Below are 21855 nucleotides of genomic sequence, written 5' to 3'. Positions count from 1 at the left end.
AGACCACTTCTCAGTTCCTATGCTTCCTGGCTGATGTTTTGGTCACTTTTGAATGCTGGTGGTGCTTTCAGTAGTGGTAGCATGAGACGGAGTCTACAACCCACACAAGTGGCTCAGGTAGTGCAGCTCATCCAGGATGGCACATCAATGCGAGCTGTGGCAATAAGGTTTGCTGTGTCTGTCAGCGTAGTGTCCAGAGCATGGAGGTGCTACCAGGAGACAGGCCAGTACATCAGGAGATGTGGAGGAGGGCAACAACCCAGCAGCAGGACCGCTACCTCCAGCAGGCCACAAATGTGCATATGTCTGCTCAAACGGTCAGAAACCGACTCCGTGAGGGTGGTAATGAGGGCCCGACGTCCACAGGTGGGGGTTGTGCTTACAGCCCAACACCGTGCAGGACGTTTGGCATTTGCCAGAGAACACCAATATTTTCTGCATGTTATTGGAGAGGATGCATTGGACATTTACAATAGCTTTCAGCCATATGAGGCAAACTTGACATTGACTGTGCTAATGGCTAAATTTGAGGAGTACTTTGTAACAAGCCAGAACGTCACGTTTGAGAGATACAAGTTTTACTCAGGGAGTCAGTTTTGACCAGTATTTGGCTGAACATACACTGAGCAAAATGTGTGAATTTGAAAATCTGAAAGACTCACTAGTGAAAGACAGAATAGTCTTTGGCATACTTGATAATGGACTCGAGGAGAGATTGCTGTGTGAGCAAGATTTAACTTTGGATAAAGCAGTGAATATGTGTCGAGCAGCTGAAACCACCAGAGCACAAACTAAAGAGCTGTGCAGGGATGAGACGTCAGTCAAAGAGAGGAGCAATACACACAACACCTTTAAAAAACAAAAACAAGCAAAAGAGAGAAATCAAAACACTACATGTGGAAAATGTGGATTTATCCACAAGCCAAAAAAATGCCCTGCATATGGCAAATCATGCAACAACTGTGGGGAAAAATAATCATTTCTCAAAATGCTGCAAAGCTGAGGCTACAAAGAAAAAGGTTCACACAGTCAAGGAGGAGATTGAATGAAGAATGAAGAATTCTTTGTTGATTATGTGGAAATATGCAATGCAGTAAATGCTGAATGGATTGTGCCATTGACTGTGAATGAAACTATAATAAAATTCAAGCTTGATACTGGAGCACAGGTAAACCTGTTGTCGCTGGATGACTACAAAATAATGAAGGTGAAGAGTAAAATACACCCGGTGAAAATGAAGGTTACTGGTTATACTGGGGAGAACGTACCAGTCAAAGGTAGCTGCATCGTAACTTTACAGCATCAGGAAAACAGTTGAGAGCACAGCTGCTGATTGTAGAAAAGAGTGTACAGCCTATTCTAGGAATCAATGCATGTGAAAAGCTCAATTTGTTGAAAAGAGTGTATGTAGTGACATCACAGACTGAAAATGACCAAGAATCAATACTGGCTGAGTATGAGGATGTGTTTGAGGGTATTGGATGTTTACCAGGAGAACACAAAATATGTACTGATGACAAAATTACTCCAGTTGTGCATGCATGCAGAAAAGTTCAAAGTGGAACTCGGACGCATGGAAAAGATGGACGTCATCACAAAAATGGATGAACCTACAGGGTAAGCTCACTGGTTATTGTAGTGAAAAAGAACAGTGGTCTCAGGAAATGTCTAGACCCGAGAGATCTCAACGAAGCAATCAAGAGAGAGCATTTCAAGTTGCCAACCAGAGAAGAAATAATGTCGCAGTTTGCTGGAGCAAAGTGGTTCAGTAAGCTTGATGCCTCATCAGGATTCTGGCAAATGAAGATAGATGATGCAAGCTCAAGGCTATGCACATTCAACACACCTGAGGGCAGGTACAGATTTCTTCGTCTACCATATGGGATTCTCTCAGCACCAGAGGTCTACCACAAGACAATCCACATGATCTTTGAGCACATTCCAGGAGTGGAGACTATGATGGATGACATCATCGTTTGGGGGTCCAGAAAATAAGAACACGATGCGAGAGTGAGAAAAGTGCTGGACCGGACACGGAAAGTCAACCTAAAACTAAACAAGGACAAATGCGAGTTTGGTGTGAAAACACTTACCTTTGTGGGAGACTCCGTCCACTTTCAGAGGACGGAGTCAAACCAGACCCGAGGACAACATCAGCCATCAACAACATGGAGCGCCCGAAAAACAAGGACGATGTGAGACGCTTCATGGGCAAGATCACCTACCTTGCAAAGTTCATACCTCAACTGTCAGCACAGTCCGCTCCACTCAGATGTCTTCTGGAACAGAAAAATGAATGGGAATGGTCCCATGAAAAGGAAAACTGCTTCAAAAACCTGAAGAAGTCAATCACAGTAGAGCCAGTGCTCAGGTTCTATGATCCAGAGAAAAGCACAAGGATTTCTGCAGACGCGTCACAGTTTGGCCTGGGAGCAGTTCTTCTGCAACAGCATGACACATGGCAACCCGTCGCTTATGCGTCCAGAGCCTTGACAGGCGCAGAGACGAGGTATGCATAAATAGAGAAAGAACTACTGGCAAGCACATACGCTTGTGAAAGGTTTCACCAATACGTCTACGGGCGAGACTTCGAAGTAGAAACCGACCACAAACCATTGGTGTCGATCATGTCTAATCCACTGAATGATTGTCCAATGAGAATCCAGAAAATGTTGATCAGACTGCAAAAGTATGATGTGAAGATGATCTATACCCCGGGAAAGTTCATGTTCGCCACCGACACTCTTTCTTGAGCAGTCGACAAGGAGAGCTTCGACACACAGAAAAACACAGATTTAGGCCTACGTTGACATGATCGTAGCATCACTTCCTGTGTCTTCTGAGAGAATGGAGCAGATCAAAAGAGAGACCGCAGCTGACCAAACAATGACGGACTTGAAAGAAACAACACTGATAGGATGGCCTGCACAGAAAAACAACTGTCCAAGGGGAATACAGGATTACTGGATGTGCAGAGCAGAGCTCACCATTGTGGATGACATAGTGTTCAAAGGCAACAAGATTGTCATTCCCATGACACTACGCAAAGAAATGCTACAGAAAATACACGAGGGCCACTTGGGTGAGGAAAAATGCAAACGATGAGCACGAAAAGTAATGTACTGGCCAAGAATGAACCAGGAAATCAGCCAGACCACTGCTTCATGTGACCTGTGTTTGACCTACAGGCCAAAGCAGCAAGCAGAGCCGCTAATGCCTCATCCAGTACCCAACAGACCCTACTACAAAGTTGGAGTTGACCTTTTTGACTGCAATGGCAAAAGTACTACTACTACTACTCAAATTATTCTGAAGTAGCAACACTGCCAACTACTTCCAGCAAAGCTGTAATCACCTACCTGAAATCAGTCTTTGCAAGACATGGGGTTGCGTCTGAACTGTACTTGGACAATGGCCCGCAGTTTTCAAGTTCCGAATTCCGATCGTTCGCTGACGACTGGGGATTCCGACACAACACCTCCAGCCCCAACTACCCAGGGTCCAACGGCTTAGCAGAGTTCAGTCAAAATGGTCAAAGGTATGATAAAAAAGGCACACGATGGAAAGGAGGATTTCCTAAAAAATATGATGATCTACCGCAGCGCACCGCTGCAGAACGGACTTTCACTTGCACAAATGTTGATGGGACGTCACATCAGAACCAACCCACCCATCCATGAGGACTTGCTAACACCCAGAGGTGCTCAGAAAGTCAAACTCACAAAGGAAAAACAGAAAGACAAACAAAAACAGCGACACAACAAAAGTGCGAGACACTTACCTGAACTGAAACCTGGAGATCATGTACGACTCCGAGACATCACTACAGGAACCTGGATGCAGCAAGTGTGTGTGCAGAGAGAAGTTGCACCATGATCCTATGAGATCCAAACGGAGCATGGATCACAACTGAGACTAAACACAGTGGATCTAAGGCTGCAGCCATTCACTCAAGGGACTGAGGATCATCAGGAGGATACTGCTGAAGCATCAAATGCTTTTAGAAATGGACAATTCAGTCAGAACACCCTGACTGACAATGAACGCTGTCCAACTGTTTCAGGAAGCACTTCAGCAGAACGACCAAAAAGGACTGTCAGCTTATTGAGAATTGCTCAAAATTCAAAAAAGGGGCACCTGGACTGAATGTTTGGTTTATGTGATAAGAAATAGGGCCACAATAGAGTATTGTTGGACAGACGATATTTAGTTGAAAAAAAATGTATTTTTTTAAGGAAAAAATTTTGGGGAAAGAAATGTGTGTTATTGAAAATTGCATGTTATGAAGGTTGAGTGAACAAATGTGATGTGACGTGTAGTTACATAGAAAAGTAGTTTTATTTTAAAGGAAAGAAGATGTGTTGTTATGCGTTAATAACATTTAGACTACGTTACCCAGCAGGCTATGCTGGAGGCGGATGGTAAAGGAATGCCTTGCATGGCTAAACATGGAGTTTTCTAGATGAAGTATATGTTCATTAGTAGTAGTTAAACCTACGCCCCAGTTTGTCATTATATAAGGAACAAACACAACACATACAATAGCAATGTTTATGATTATTTAATTATAATAATGTCCTTTATCTTATTAAGCTATTAGCACAGGCTGCAGTAGATGTGTACATCATCAGCAGCATTCTTTTTCATTCAATAAGTCATCTGAGTTTGACATTTAGGCTTTAGAAATATTGTGTTAAAACTATAACCTAATACAGTATAGCAAAAGGTGAAAAGAAAAATTCTAAATAAAACGTGTATTATTTGGTAATTTTGTCAAAGTTGTTGTTAGAAAGTCGTTTTTGGCCTTTAATAAACATGGATTTGCTATTTTGAGTATATATTCCATTGTGGGTGTCAATATAAAATGACGTCCATATTTGCCGTTGCAGATTTTCTGTAAACAAAGTGTCTGAATTCCAACATGATTTTTCTCTCTTTAATTTGTTTCTGGAAATGTCTTACAAGCCCAATATTTAGTCTAGGCTATGTTTTGTCAGGTGTAAAATTTGATATTGTAATAAATACCTGGGGAACGCCGGTGACTGTAGTTTTCCCCCCAAGTTGTATACAGTATATATATATAGGGTCAAATCCTGAGAGCTCATTTATATCCGCCATTATTAGGCTACTAATCATAGCTAAAAACCCTTTCCCTGTTGTGCATCTGTAAAGATTAGAATTATGTTGTTCACTCGTCTACCTAAACAGAACACGCACATTTTATTGTCAGATTTTCTGTCAGGCTGGATGCTGTAACAATGTATATAGACAATTTATCACTTTGGCTACTTAATTCTACGCATACGGTTCCATGATTGTTTCCCCATGCCTATTGATTGATTGGGAAGTGAACGGTTCTTTGACTCTTATGACACCCAGTGTTCGCTGAACCATACTGCATCTCATCTACAATCTACTATGATAGGCTACATTAATTAGACGGACCTTGTATTTCAAGATAAAATTTACAAAAGTAATGCAGCATACCCATTGAAACAATACCTTAAATAAAAATAGAATAAAACTAGGCAAATGTTTCAGCCACTTATTCCTGGACAATTTCAAATGATTAATTCCAAAACAATTTCATAATTCATATAGTATTATTACTAAAATCACCAGTAAAGATGTATTGCATGTGGCATATAGTATATTATATATAATTGTATTTTTCCCCTCCAACAGTTGAGGTTGTTCACTCTTCTTCAACAAGTATATTAACACTGCAATCCTACAGGCCAGTAGTGAATGACTATGGAGCATCTTTGGGCTTTTCACAGGTAAAGACTGAAATTGCCAAATGTTCTAGAAGACAACAACCATTATCTAATGTGATAGATTATACCACACATTTTAAATGCTGCGAAATTGATAAAAAAAATTGCAGCACAATGCATGAGTGTCAAAGCGGATTTTTGCTATAATTTCAGTTGGTGAAATAACGGACACAAATCACACTGTTTCATTTGCAAACCATTCTTTCATTGTATCACAGAGTTCAAGTGGAAGTCAAGTGCCTCAGAGTAAATATGCAGAATTGCTAGCCATTATTGAAGAGGCAAGGAGATAAGACCAATTTATTAATGGAGAGACTAAAAGCAAGGTATGTACTTGCCTTGCACATTCATGTACTGTAATGCTAGAGCCTTCAAGTCCATTCACAAATGTATCTACCGTGCGGGGGGAAAGCCCAGACACTGTCTTAATGTTAATCTTCACATGTGGATAAAAACAAATTGAACACTCAACTTAATTATCATCCAAAAATAACTTAAACACATTTTTGATGTTAATGCTATGACGTGATGTCGATGCTAATGTTCAGTCCCTGGACAATAAAGTAGACGAGCTCAGGGTGAGGATCTTCTTCCAGAGAGACATCAGGGACTGTAACATACTGTTTCACGGAGTCATGTCTCTCTCCAGATATACTGACTCCGTCCATACAGCCTACAGGGTTTTCCATACATCGAGTGGACAGGAAAAAATAACTTTTTGGGAAAAATAAAGGAGAATGTGTATGTTTCTCTTCGGTCATCGTCACGGCCGTGTATATTCCCCTCAGGCTGACACCTCAACGTCTCACGAAGAACTACACTAGACGCTGTGCAAACCAGAAACGGCATATCCTAAGGTTGCATTTATTGTAGCTGGGGACTTCAATAAAGCAAATCTGAGGAAAACGCTACCTAAGTTTTATCAACACATCGACTGCACTACTTGCTCATAAAGAATTCTTGACCATTGCTACTTCCCCTTCTGGGATGACTAGAAGCAAATCAAATCAAATGTATTTAAATAGCCCTTCGTACATCAGCTGATATCTCAAAGCGCTGTACAGAAACCCAGCCTAAAACCCCAAACAGCAAGCAATGCAGGTGTAGAAGCACGGTGGCTTGGAAAAACTCCCTAGAAAGGCCAAAACCTAGGAAGAAACCTAGAGAGGAACCAGGCTATGTGGGGTGGCCAGTCCTCTTCTGGCTGTGCCGGGTGGAGATTATAACAGAACATGGCCAAGATGTTCAAATGTTCATAAATGACCAGCATGGTCGAATAATAATAAGGCAGAACAGTTGAAACTGGAGCAGCAGCACGGTCAGGTGGACTGGGGACAGCAAGGAGTCATCATGCCAGGTAGTCCTGGGGCATGGTCCTAGGGCTCAGGTCCTCCGAGAGAGAGAAAGAAAGAGAGAATTAGAGAGAGCATATGTGGGGTGGCCAGTCCTCTTCTGGCTGTGCCGGGTGGAGATTATAACAGAACATGGCCAAGATGTTCAAATGTTCATAAATGACCAGCATGGTTGAATAATAATAAGGCAGAACAGTTGAAACTGGAGCAGCAGCACGACCAGGTGGACTGGGGACAGCAAGGAGTCATCATGTCAGGTAGTCCTGGGGTATGGTCATAGGGCTCAGGTCCTCCGAGAGAGAGAAAGAAAGAGAGAAGGAGAGAATTAGAGAACGCACACTTAGATTCACACAGGACACCGAATAGGACAGGAGAAGTACTCCAGATATAACAAACTGACCCTAGCCCCCCGACACATAAACTACTGCAGCATAAATACTGGAGGCTGAGACAGGAGGGGTCAGGAGACACTGTGGCCCCATCCAAGGACACCCCCAGACAGGGCCAAACAGGAAGGATATAACCCCACACACTTTACCAAAGCACAGCCCCCACACCACTATAGGGATATCTTCAACCACCAACTTACCATCCTGAGACAAGGCTGAGTATAGCCCACAAAGATCTCCGCCACAGCACAACCCAAGGGGGGGCGCCAACCCAGACAGGATGACCACATCAGTGAATCAACCCACTCAGGTGACGCACCACTGCCAACCTGAAATGGTCCATCCACTCAGACAGTTTGGTGAAGAAGACACGACAGCACCTCGTCATCCTCAGGAGGCTGAAGAAATTTGGCTTGGCCCATAAGACCCTCACAAACTTATACAGATGCACCATTGTCGAACTGTATCACTGCCTGGTACGGCAACTGGACCGTCCGCAACAGCAAGGCTCTCCAGAGGGTGGTGCGGTCAGCCCAACGTATCACCGGAGGCACACTGCCTGCCCTTCAGGACATCTACATCACCCGTTGTCACAGGATGGCCAAGAAGATCATCAAGGATCTCAGCCACCCGAGCCACGGCCTGTTCACCCCACTACCATCTAGAAGGCGGAGACAGTACAGATGCATCAAAGCTGGGACCGAGATACTGAAAAACAGCTTCCATCTCCAGGCCATCAGTCTATTAAATAGTCACCACTAGCCGGCCTCTGTCTAGTAACCTGCCCTGAACTTTAGTCACTGTTACTAGCCGGCTACCACCCGGGACGCAACCCTGCACCCAGAGACTGTTGCCCTAGGTACATAGTGATTGATCACTGGTCACTTTAACCAAATCAAATTGAATTAGTCACATGTGCCGAATACAACAGGTGTAGACTTTAGTGAAATGCTTTGTTACGAGCTCCTAACCAACAATGCAGTTTAAAAAAATATCGATAAGAATAATAATAAAAGTAACAAGTAATTAAAGAGCAGCAGTAAAATAACAATAGCGAGACTATATACAGGGGGGTACCTGTACAGAGTCAATGTGCGGGGGCACCGGTTAGTTGAGGTAATATGTACATGTAGGTATAGTTATTAAAGTGACTATGCATAGATGATAACAACATAGTATAGCAGCAGTGTAAAAGAGGAGAGGGAGGGGGGGGCAATGCAAATAGTCTGGATAGCTATTTGATTAGATGTTCAGGAGTCTTATGACTTGGGTGCTCCGGTACCGCTTGCCGTGTGGAAGCAGAGAGCACAGTATATCTAGGGTGGCTGGAGTGTTTGACAATTTTAAGGGCCTTCCTCTGACACCGCCTGGTATAGAGGTCCTGGATGGCAGGAAGCTTGGTCCCAAGAGCACAGTATATGACTAGGGTTGCTGGAGTGTTTGACAATTTTTAGGGCCTTCCTCTGACACTGCCTGGTATAGAGGTCCTGGATGGCAGGAAGCTTGGTCCCAGTGATGTACTGGGCCATTCACACTACCCTCTGTAGTGCCTTGCGGTTGGAGGCGGATCAGTTGCCATACCAGGCAGTGATGCAACCCGTCAGGATGCTATTGATGGTGCAGCTGTAGAACATTTTGAGGATCTGAGGACCCATGCCAAATCTTTTCTCCCGAGGGGGAATAGGTTTTGTCGTGCCCTCTTCACGACTGTCTTGGTGTGCTTGGACCATGTTAGTTTGTTCGTGATGTGGACACCAACTACCTTGAAGCTCTCAACCTGCTCCACTGCAGCCTTGTCGATGAGAATGGGGGCGTGCTCGGTCCTCTTTTTCCTGTAGTCCACAATCATCTCCTTTTGTCTTGATCACGTTGAGAGAGAAGTTGTTGTCATGACACCACAAGGCTAGGTCTCTGACCTCCCCATAGGCTGTCTCGTCATTGTCGGTGATCAGGCCTACCACTGTTGTGTCATCTGCAAACTTGATGATGGTGTTGGAGTCATGCCTGGCTGTGCAGTCATGAGTAAACAGGGAGTATAGGAGGGGACTGAGCAAGCACCCCTGAGCGGCCCCTGTGTTGAGGATCAGCGTTGCGAATGTGTTGTTACCTACCCTTACCACCTGGGGGCGGCCGTCAGGAAGTTCAGGATCCAGTTGCAGAGGGAGGTGTTTAGTCCCAGGATCCTTAGCTTAGTGATGAGCTTTGAGGGCACTATGGTGTTGAACGCTGAGCTGTAGTCAATGAATAGCATTCTCACATAGGAATTCCTTTTGTTCAGGTGGGAAAGGGCAGTGTGGAGTGCAATAGAGATTGCATCATCTGTGGACCTGTTGAGGCGGTATGCAAATTGGAGTGGGTCTAGGATTTCTGGGATAATGGTGTTGTGAGCCATGGCCAGCCTTTCAAAGCTCTTCATGGCTACAGACGTGAGTGCTATGGGTCGGTCGTCATTTAGTCAGGTTACCTTAGTGTTCTTGGGCACAGGCACTATGGTGGTCTGCTTAAAACATGTTGGTATTACAGACTCGGACAGGGGGTGGTTGAAAATGTCAGTGAAGACACTTGCCAGTTGGTCAGCGCATGTTTGCAGTACACGTCCTGGTAATTCGTCTGGCCTTGTGAATATTGACCTGTTTAAAGGTCTTACTCACATCGGCTGCAGAGAGCGTGATCATACAGTCTTCCAGAACAACTGGTGCTCTCATGCATGTTTCAGTGTTATTTGTCTCGAAGCGAGCATAGAAGTAGTTTAGCTCGTCTGGTAGGCTCGTGTCACTGGGCAGCTCTCGGCTCTGCTTCCCTTTATAGTCTGTAATGGTTTACAAGCCCTGCCACATCCGACGAGTGTCACAGCCGGTGTAGTACAATTCGATCTTAGTCCTGTATTGACGCTTTGCCTGTTTTGATGGTTCGTCGGAGGGCATTGCTGGATTTCTTATAAGCTTCTGGGTTAGAGTCCCTCTCCTTGAAAGCGGCAGCTCTAGCCTTTAGCTCCGTGCGGATGTTGCCTGTAATCCATGGTTTCTGGTTATGGTATGTACGTACAGTCACTGTGGGGACGACGTCATCGATGCACTTATTGATGAAGCCAATAACTGTGGTGTACTCCTCAATGCCATCGGAGGAATCTCGGAACATTTTCCAGTCTGTGCTAGCAAAACAGTCCTGTAGCTTAGCATCTGCTTCATCTGACCACTTTTTTTATTAATCTAGTCACTGGTGCTTTTATTTTTGCTTGTAAGCAGGAATCAGGAGAATATAATTATGGTCAGATTTGCCAAATTAAGGGCAAGGGAGAGCTTTGTATGCGTCTCTGTGTGTGGAGTAAAGGTGGTCCTGAGTTTTTTTCCCCCCTCTGGTTGCACATGTGACATGCTGATAGAAATTTGGTGAAACTGATTAAAGTTTCCCTGCATTAAAGTCCCTGGCTACAAGGAGCTCCGCCTCTGGTTGAGCGTTTTCTTGTTTGCTTATGGCAGAATACAGTTCATTAAATGCTGTCTTAGAGCCATCCTCAGTCTGTGGTGGAATGTAAACAACTACAAAAAAATACAGATAAACTCTCGAGGTATATAGTGTGGTCTACAGCTGATCATGAGATTTTTTAAATGTATTTTTTATTTCACCTTTATTTAACCAGGTAGGCCAACAAGTTCTCATTCACAACTGCGACCTGGGCAAGATAAAGCAAAGCAGTTCGACAAAGACAACAGAGTTACACATGGGGTAAACAAACATACAGTCAATAACACAATAGAAAAATATATATACAGTATGTGAAAATGTAGTAAGATTAGGGAGATAAGGCAATAAATAGGCCATAGTGGCGAAATAATTACAATTTAGCATTAACACTGGAGTGATAGATATGCAGATGATGTGCAAGTAGAGATACTGGGGTGCAAAAGAGCAAAAATAAACAACAATATGGGGATGAGGTAGTTGGGTGGGCTATTTACAGATGGTTTGTGTTCAGGTGCAGTGATCGGTAAGCTGCTCTGACAGCTGATGCTTAAAGTTAGCGAAGGTGATGTAAGTCTCCAGCTTCAGTGATTTTTGCAATTCGTTCCAGTAATTGGCAGGAGAGAACTGGAAGGAAAGGTGGCCAAAGAGGTGTTGGCTTTGGGGATGACCAGTGAAATATACCTGCTGGAGCATGTGCTATGGGTGGGTGTTGCTATGGTGACCAGTGAGCTGAGATAAGGTGGGGCTTTACCTAGCAAATACTTATAGATGATCTGGAGCCAGTGGGTTTGGCGATGAATATGAAGTGAGGGCCAGCCAACGAGAGCATACAGGTCGCAGTGGTGGGTATTATATGGGGCTTTGGTGACAAAACGGATGCCATTGTGATAGACTACATCCAATTTGCTGAGTAGTGTTGGAGGCTATTTTGTAAATGACATCGCCGAAGTCAAGGATCGGTAGAATAGTCAGTTTTACCATGGTATGTTTGGCAGCATGAGTGATGGATGCTTTGTTGCGAAATAGGAAGACAATTCTAGATTTCATTTTGGATTGGAGATGCTTAATGTGAGTCTGGAAGGAGAGTACAGTCTAACCAGACACCTAGGTATTTGTAGTTGTCCACATATTCTAAGTCAGAATTGTCCAGAGTACTGATGCTGGGCGGGTGTGGGCAGCGATTGATTAAAGAGCATGCATTTAGGTCCAGATTTTGCCGCTCTTTCAGAACATCAGCTACCTGGATTTGGGTGAAGGAGAAGCGGGGGGGGGGGGGCTTGGGCAAGTTGCTGTGGGGGGTCCAGAGCTGTTGGCCGGGGTAGGGGTAGCCAGGTGGAAAGCATGGCCGGTCGTAGAAAAATGCTCATTGAAATTCTCAATTATCGTAGATTTATCGGTGGTGAGTGTTTCTCATTGCAGTGGGCAGCTGGCAGGAGGTGCTGTTATTCTCCATGGACTTTACAGTGTCCCAAAACTTTTTGGAATTTGTGCTACAGGATGCAAATTTCTGTTTGAAAAAGCTAGCCTTTGCTTTCCTAACTAAATGTGTATATTGGTTTCTAACTTCCCGGAAAAGTTGCATATCGCGGGGGCTATTCGATGCCAATGCAGTATGCCACAGGATGTTTTTGTGCTCGTCAAGGGCATTCAAGTCCAGAGTGAGCCAAAGGCTATATCTGTTCTTAGTTCCAAATGTTTTGAATGGTGCATGCTTATTAAAATTGTGAGGAAAGCACTTTTAAAGAAAAGCCAGGCATCCTCTACTGACCGGATGAGGTCAATATCTTTCCAGGATATCCGGTCCAGGTCAATTAGAAAGGCCTGCTCGCTGAAGTGTTGCCTGCGTTTGACAGTGATGAGGGGTGGTCGTTTGACCGCGGACCCATTATGGACGCAGGCAATGAGGCAGTGATCACTGAGATCCTGGTTGAAGACAGCAGAGGTGTATTTAGAGGGCAAGTTGGTCAGGATGATATCTATGAGGGAGCCGGTGTTCACGGATTTAGGGTTGTACCTGGTAGGTTCCTTGATAACTTGTGTGAGATTGAGGGCATCTAGCTTAGATTGTATGACGGCCGGGGTGTTAAGCATACCCCAGTTTTGATCACCTAACAGTACGAACTCTGAAGATAGATGGGGGGGCAATCAATTCACATATGGTGTCCAAGGCACAGCTGGGGGCTGAAGGGGGTCTATAACAAGGGGCAACAGTGAGAGACATTTCTGGAAAGGTAGATTTTTAAAAGTAGACATGTATAGTACAAAAAGTGACAAAACTCTGCAGGCTAACTCCGCCCCCTTTGGCAGTTCTAACTTGGCGGGAAATGTTGTAGTTGGGGATGGAAATTTCAGAATTTTTGGTGGCCTTCCTAAGCTAGGTTTCAGACACGGCTAGGACATCAGGGTTGGCAGTGTGCTAAAGCAGTGAATAAATCAAACTTAGGGAGGAGGCTTCTGATGTTAACATGCATGAAACCAAGGCTTTTACGGTTACAGAAGTCAACAAATGAGAGCACCTGGGGAATAGGTGTGGTACTGGGGGCTACAGGGCCTGGGTTAACCTCTACATCACCAGAGGAACAGAGGAGGAGTAGGATAGGGGTACGGCTAAAGGCTATGAGAACTGGTCGTCTAGTGTGCTGGGAATAGAGAATAAAAGGAGCAGATTTCTGGGCATGGTAGAATAGGGCATAATGTACAGGCAAGGGTATGGTAGGATATGTGTACAGTGGAGGTAAACCTAGGCATTGAGTGATGATGAGAGAGATTACATCTCTGAAGGCACCAGTTAAGCCAGAGGTGAGGTCTCCGCATGTGTGGGGGGTGAGACAAAAGAGCTATCTAAGGCATGTTGAGAGGGACTGGGGGCTCTACAGTGAAATAAAACAATAAGTACTAACCGAGACAGCAGTAGACAAGGCATATTGACATTAGAGAGAGGCATAGAGCAACCACGGATGTTGATCGAGAGAGCTAAGACAACAACTGGTAAATGGCAATGAATGGGCAGAGAGGGTCAGTTAGGTACGCACAGGACCTGAGTTCGAGGCTGGGGCCGACAGATAAACAAAAAGGTGTTTCTAATATTAAATATACACTGAGTGTGTATTTATATTCCAGACTATGATATTGCTCATTCTAATATTTCTTAATTACTTTATTTTTATTTTGGAGATTTGCATGTATTGCTTTGTATCGTTAGGTATTACTGCACTGTTGGAGCTAGGAACATAAGCATTTTGCTATACCCGACCAATAAAATTGTATTTGATAAAGCAAGGTGAAGGTTCACTTATTGTTAGCTGTTTTAGCATAGATTCACAGTTTTTTGCCGTAACAGTGTTGTCTCGTGTGTTTCATAACCATGTTATTATAACAATTCAATAATGATGAGACGGAAGACAGGAATCAGTTCAACTATTTATCTAAAACGTGCTCGGTCTACAACACATACAACCCCCATGATGCTCTGCGGCACAACCCCAATACAACTTCAAGACAATGTTTTTATTTTTATTCCCTCGAGTTTCCATTAGCTTATGAACTGTCGCCGTAGTTAAAGGAAATGTGCAACGCAAAATACCTAGGTGGGAACCTGTTAAAGGTGCACAACAAGTATATATTTTGCATTGGTAAAATTTGTTCTCTGTGATATGAACATTCCAAAGGTTTCCAAAAGCGTATCACAAGCAGGGATTATTCATGTTTCTAAACATTTAAACAGAGCATCAGGACTGTAAGTACACATTGGCCCAGCAGTGGTCCATATGTTTCACTGAAAATAGGGAAGGCTGTATGCCTCCTTGGGTTCTCGCGATCTAGTACTTGCTGTGTGAAATCTACTATGCACCATTGGGGTCTGTATAATTTGACGTTTCATGGACTCAAGAACTTGTGTGTTTTTATCTTTTCTTTTTCATTTGAAAGGTATCATTCACGCCAGGGGGCTTATACGTGAATGCTTGGCAGAAACCGAGAGAAATGCAAGGCTCTAACAGGCAAGGTGCAAACAAAGTTATTGGATTGGACCAACTCTCCAGACTGAATATCAAAGACTCAAAAGACAAAGGCCTTTGATTTTATTGGTCCAATAAAAGTAGAGTAAAACATCATTGTTTTTTAAAACTGAGGTGGCACCTTGGGCTTCAACAAAAAAGTTACCCATGAGCTGTACTTGACAGGAATTTCCTGGTTTTATGTGTTCCCACTGCCTAAAAATGCATTGTATGTAGCAAAGCCCCTATCATTTAGTGAAACTCATATGGATTTAAGAGTGTACAAAGGGCATTTTGACAATGGAGGAGTAGTAGCTTGTATCTTTTAACATATTTAAGCATGAGTGACAACAAAAGGGATAGTGCCAAACACACTGATAAACACACCACATTATGAATTAACCATTGTAATAGCCATTGTTTGCGTCTTTGTATTTATTAACAGTGTAATAAAACTTAATTTCATTACAATTAAAGAAAAATACTGACATCATTCCTCCATTTTAAACAGATTGATGGCAATATAATTTATTTCAATAGGTGCTCTTTATTTACAATACAGAACATGATGAGGTAGGACATATTTGTTGATCAGACTAAATGTTATGTTCATGCATACTTTTCATCCCCTGTCATCCCCTGGTTTGAAGTCTGTCATCAGAGCCTCTTTGAAAAGTCTCTTCTTCTCCAAATTCTCGTTTGCCCTTTTCCTCTTGTCTTGTTTCCTCTGTATAGACTCCTTCTTATTCTTCAGAATGTCGCTCTCTTCTCCCTTGTAGGTGACCTCAAGCTTCTCCCTCATTATCTGCCGAGCTCTTTTGCGGTTTGTTTCCACCGATCTGGTTTGATGGCACTGAAGAGAGGAGTTAGCAATAAAAATGTACAGATTACGGTACCTCCTAAACAGGTGTCTAGTGCTGATGGAGCGTGAGGGAGCACCTCAGTCTTTTCAATTTGAGAATACACAGAAAATGTATTCTGATCAATTCTAAATAAATTACTTAATTACCACAAATTCCATGAAAAACAATAGAATGACAATCCAAATAAATTCGTAGTCTATAGCAGCCTAGAGGCAGGTAAATGGTGGCTTCTTCCCTGTCTTCTCTCTGGCGGTGGTGAGAATTATGAACTGTAGGCTACATGTGTGCACTGTGGAGGCCCGTTGAAGGCTTGACAACTTTGGCCAATAAGATTTTTTATTATTTTGTTATAAATTCAGCTGTGTCTGCCTTGATGTTCATAAATCTCCACCAACCCTTTCTTGCGCAGTGGAACCCAGAACGATATGTGACCACTTGGTTACGGTGACACCGTTCTGCCGAGGACACCCAAAACAGAGTGGCTACTGCAAAGCCCAAGAGCCTGACCACCTCTGGAGGTTGCTGTAGCCCTGCTTGGGATATTTAGCCTATATTGACTATTGGTTGAGATGCAGGGACGGTTCTACCTTGGTATGTCTGGGTGGAAAATTGGAAATGTGAATTTTGGACAAATTAGAGGTAATAATGCATTTAAGTTATAGTTTATTGAGATGCATGAATACACCACATCAAAAGCTTGATTTTATGATTGTTTTAAAACAAATTCCCTTCAATTCTACCTAGAAATGATATGTTCACTTCTTGGTCAATTGATTTGATGATGCAAATAAATTTATGCAAATAAATTATATGAATTGATAGTTCCTCTGTTTTATTTTATTCTGTAATAGGGTATATTGAAACAAAGTGTTCAAGCTATTTAAATTAAAGTTAATTTAGCTCTGTCCTTTAAGAACCCGAAGGGCGCTCCAATAGTTTAAAATAACTTTTGCCTACACCTAATAGTCCTAGTAATCACTTATTACATTCTTATTACAAATAGAAGATTATCACTTCTCACAATGGTGCTCGTTTAGTAGTTAGATCAATGTCTCACAAGATCACAATCTCTTAATTTGTATTTTACATAAATAACAACCGACTATAATACATTCCATAGCATAGTAGGCCTATGACATTACTGTTACACCAAAAACAACTAATTTCTAATGAGATTTTAGGATAGTTAGCTGAAGCTAAATAGTGCACCAAAAGCTAAATCATGCACCAAAACTCAACAGAGCCACTAGGGAGGATATATGTTTTGATTGAAACAAAATAAAAGGCAAATATTTTTTAACATAATCTGCTCTAATTTACATAAGTCCAGAGAGGACATATAAATAGGAAGGAATTGTTCCCTCATTATGGCGAGATCACAGGAACCACTTCATCAAAGAGCCCTGTGGCTGCGTTGATAACAATGCGTGGCATTTAAGCCCTGAACGATGCCTGACAGGCAGCTCCGTCTCCCAGGTTGCGTGCCACACCCCAAGACCACAGCCAATCGCATGCAAGGAACAACGCAGCTAACTTTGTTAGTCTTGTGAGCAAGCTAGTTAGCTATGTAGTCTTGTTAGCTAGCTATCTAGCAAGTGTAGGAGAAAAATTCATGACTATGGGTGATTTTCCAGTACATATATTATGCACTAATATAAGTAGTAAACAGAATGAATATAAGTTTAATTATTAGATATGTGCAAGCAGAATAAAGGCTGAGCTCAGGTGAATGAACAGAGCAGGGTCAACATGGAGTTAATCACTAGACATGTAAAAACAGAACGTAGGCAGAAAATGTATGCCTGTGCTGTTGTAGGCCTGAGGGAAGTCATTACCTGGTCCTGTGACTGGCTTTAGGGCATGTAGTTGTATTGTATATGTATGTCTGTGCCATTACAGGCTTGGGGAGAGCCAATGTGTAGTCCTATAAGTATAATTGGACAGACACCTGCATTATGTGTGTCTTATTTTTGTATCATTGCTATGGATACACAACCAATAGAATTAGTAAACAAGCAAGAAATGAGATAATGGTGGCGAGAGGCAGGGGTGTTAATCATCTACATAGAGGGGAGTGAACATGTGTGTTATCTGAAGGTGGAAACCTATAAGACCTGAGGTGTGTGGCAAGAGAATTTAGTTATTCTATGGAATTGCTCGGTTTAGTTACTATCAATATTTCCACGACACAAGCTAACTTGTTATCTATACTGGTTGTTAACTTACGTAACTGGATCATATTTACAGTGGGTGAGCTCCATTCCTGACAGGCTGATCAGATTAAATTTCAGCCTTTGAGGCTGATAAATCAGGATGCTGCTTTGTCGGCGGTTTCATAGCTCAGGCTCCTTGCAGGCATATTAGCTGTGAAAGTGCTTTAGAGGCAGATGCATATCTGATCCAAGAGGTGAGCTCTATTCCTGGCAGGCTGATCTGATTCAATAGCATATATCATGATGCTGTGTTGTAGGCTGTTTCATAGGTAAAGTTTCTTGCAGGCATATTAAGTGTCCGTGTGTTATAGGCTATTGAATCTTATCAGCCTGCCAGGAATAGAGCCCACCCAGTCTTGATCATATACATAATGCACTCTGCTAATCTGCCTGCAATGGCCTTTATCTATGAAACAGCCTTCAGGATAGAATCCTGACTTATCAGCCTCTGAGACTGCTATTGGATCTGATCAGCCTGTCAGGAACAGAGCACACCCACTCTGTAAATATAAATATTATCCATAAAACAAGAAGTGTCCCGTACAATTATACACATCAGTTATGCAAGCTAACAACCAGTATATATAAAAACCAAGACTAGCCAAGTTACAGTGCTTTCAGAAAGTATTCACACCCCTTGACTTTTTCCACAATTTGTTGTGTTACAGCCTGAATTTAAAATGGATCAAGTTTAGATTTTTTTTGCCACTGGCCTACACACAATATCCCATAATGTCAAAGTAGAATGCCTTTTTTTTATGTTTACAAACTAATAACAAATGAAAAGCTGAAATGTCTTGAGTCAATAAGTATTCAACCCCTTTGCAAGCCGAAATACATCCAGGAGTAAAGATCTGCTTAACAAGTCATATAATAAGTTGCATGGCTCTCACTCTGTGTGCAATAACAGTTAACATGATTTAAATGATTACTTAATCTCTCTACCCCACACATACAATTATCTGTAAGGTCCATCAGTCGAGCAGTGAATTAAAAAAAAAAAGAGACAGGCAAGGTTTTCCAATGAAGAAAAAAAAGAAGCAGACATTGAATATCCCTTTAAGCATGAAGTTATTAATTATACTTTGGATGGTGTATCAATACACCCAGTCACTACAAAGATACAGGCGTCCTTCCAACTTTAACTCAGTTGCCGGAAAGAAAGGAAAACGCTTTGGGATTTCACCATGAGGCCAATGGTGACTTTTAAACAGTTAGTCACAGAGTTTAATGGCTGTGATAGGAGAAAACTGAGGATGGATCAACAATATTGTACTTACTCCACAATACTAACCTAACTGACAGAGTGAAAAGAATGGAGCCTGTACATAATTCAAATATTCCAAAACATGCATCCTGTTTGCAACAAGGCACTAAAGTAATACTTTATCCAGAATACAAAGTGTTATGTTTGGGGTAAATCCAATACAACACATTATTGAGTACCACTGTCTATATTTTCACGCATAGTGGTGGCTGCATCATGCTATGGGTATGCTTGTAATCGTTAAAGGACTGGGGAGTTTTTCAGGACAAAAAATACAACGGAATGGAACTAAGCACAGACTCATGGGTGTGACTACTCAGGTAAATTAGATATTTCTGTATTTAATTTTCAATACATTTGCAATCATTTCTAAAAATGATTGAGTCATTATGGGATATTGTGTGTAGATGGGTGAGAATTCAGGCTATAACAACAAAATATGGAACAAGTCAAGGGGTATGAATACTTTCTGAAGGCTCTGTAGCTGCGTTGTTGCTTACATGCAATTGGCTGTGGTCTTGGGGGTGGCATACAGCCTGGGAGACAGTGCTGCCTGTCAGTCATCATTCAGGGCTTAACTGCCACACAAGAGCTTAGCTGCCCAAGAGCTCTTAGCTCAAAGTTAGGGACATTTAGCTTTCTAACATTCTAACTTATAAACTGATGAGCTCCAAACACAAATTAATGCATGATGTTAGCATGAAATGTACCATACCTTAGTGTAGCAATAAATTAAAACAAATGTGCAGATGGACCATGGGTTCTGCCACCTCAGACATACTGTCAATCTATCATCAATCCGCCCTCTCCTTTTTATAGAGTTTATCTCATGATCTTGACAAAACATATTTTGAAAAGGCTTTTTATGTAATGATCATGAGATAAATAAGTTGTTCACTCACAAACAGTAATTCAAGAAGATTGAAATGCATAGGCTATTCCCATTAAACTGATTGAGATCAATCAAATGATTGCCATGCAGATGCAGTTAGACCCGGGAAAACAAATAATTATCATTCATGATTGACAGTGATGGTCTATTTTGAAATTAGGTATGCCTAACTTGGAGTTTTATGGTATAAAAATACAACATTTTTTTGAGACAATATGTGTGGGCATGGGCAGACGTTGCAATTAGAGGATGCATTTCATGCATATTCTATAATAGGGCTCTCAAACCCTATTCCAGGAGAGCTATCCTGTAGGTTTTCATTTCAACCCTAATTGAGCACATCTGATTCTAATAATTAGCTGGTTCATAAAATGAATCAGGTTAGTTACAACTGGGGTTGGAGTGAAAACATACAAGACGGTAGTGCTCCAGGAACTGAGTTGGAGAGCCCTGTAATGATAGGTTATTCAATAGGCTACATCTGTCCATACAAACTTTGATAGAGGAAATTAGGACTTAATTTACATATTTTGTTGCGCTCCCTCACCTAAAAAAAATGAGCACTACAACACTGCTCCTAAATGGGGCACCTTGCCCACCTTTATGGGGAACCTAAAAGACCCCCATACATCATATGCATATGGAAGTATGTTTATATATTTCGTGTTGTCCATGTGTAATATTGGTTGTCTTATGGTCATCATGAACTAAAAAAGGCTTAATGTAATATGTTAGTCACCTTAACGACAATGCCAGTTGGGATGTGCCTGAGCACCACACAGTTGCTGGTTTTGTTGGTCGCCTGACCACCAGGTCCAGACCCTCTTACAAACTGCTCGTCCAGCTCGTCTTCATTTAGGACAGGGAGATCAATGTAATCTTTCTTACCGGCGGTCTGAACATGTGCCAAGCCAACGGGTGGCACAGTAAAAAGTGGAGGTCGTCCTGAGGTTCCCCATGTTACCTTCCCCGTCACTTGAAAGATCAGGTTAACGAATAATCTTGACGACATTTCCCTCCTGAATTACGTGAGAGGGTTCCGTTTGCATTTACACTAAACGTGATATCTCTCTTTACACTGTTTTAATAATGCAGCAGACAAATATAGGCAAAAATATGATTGTTTACACGTGTAAATACAAAAGAAACAATCACTTCCTTTTCAGCCTCAGCAAATCAAGTTCACCGTTTACTTCTTCTTCCCTCCTGGATTGGTGGCTATGAACCAACAGTGGCACACTATCGCCACCACATGGATTGAAGTATAAGGAGGACCAACAGCTCAGTGAAGGCTATCATGGCTGTCTGACATGATTTCCTTTTACAATGACCTTTTAATGTATTCTAGAGCATAATCAAATGGTAAAAAGGATCTAATTGGGAAAGCAGAGTCAGACAACACCCTCCATATGCAGCAATTCCTTTACCTTTTCACGATCAAATGTTTGTCTGTGGAAGTAGATTTATCATGTGTGCCGTTTATAGTGCCTTCAGAAAGTATTCCCCTTGAGTTTACCACATGTTATTGTTTTACACACTGATTTAAATTTAATTGTGATTTTATACCCCATAATGTCAAAGCAAAAAAAAATTATTCAACATTTTTACAAATTATTTATAAAAGAAAAGCTTAAATTACTTG

General features: G+C 42.1%; 1 protein-coding gene across 1 annotated transcript; it reads right to left on the bottom strand.

Moving 5' to 3' along the window:
- Positions 1–15395: 15395 nt before the first annotated feature.
- mtrfr (mitochondrial translation release factor in rescue) lies at positions 15396–21411 on the bottom strand. The gene is made up of 2 exons (XM_064937243.1): positions 20953–21411; positions 15396–15831 (listed from the first exon to the last, which is right to left on the bottom strand). Exons 1-2 carry the CDS (start codon positions 21223–21225, stop codon positions 15601–15603), a joined length of 504 nt encoding a protein of 167 aa, XP_064793315.1. The 5' UTR covers positions 21226–21411; the 3' UTR covers positions 15396–15600.
- Positions 21412–21855: the final 444 nt, after the last annotated feature.

Source organism: Oncorhynchus masou, chromosome 25 (assembly GCF_036934945.1).
Source record: "Oncorhynchus masou masou isolate Uvic2021 chromosome 25, UVic_Omas_1.1, whole genome shotgun sequence".
Lineage (NCBI taxonomy): Eukaryota > Metazoa > Chordata > Actinopteri > Salmoniformes > Salmonidae > Oncorhynchus > Oncorhynchus masou.
This window is presented reverse-complemented; position numbering and strand designations above follow the sequence as displayed.

Coding starts and splice junctions, on each gene's coding strand:
- mtrfr (XM_064937243.1), bottom strand. CDS start 21,225: ATGTCGTCAAGATTATTCGTTAACCTGATCTTTCAAGTGACGGGGAAG. Junction 15,832..20,952: donor CAACTGGCATTGTCGTTAAG/GTGACTAACATA, acceptor TCCTCTCTTCAG/TGCCATCAAACCAGATCGGT.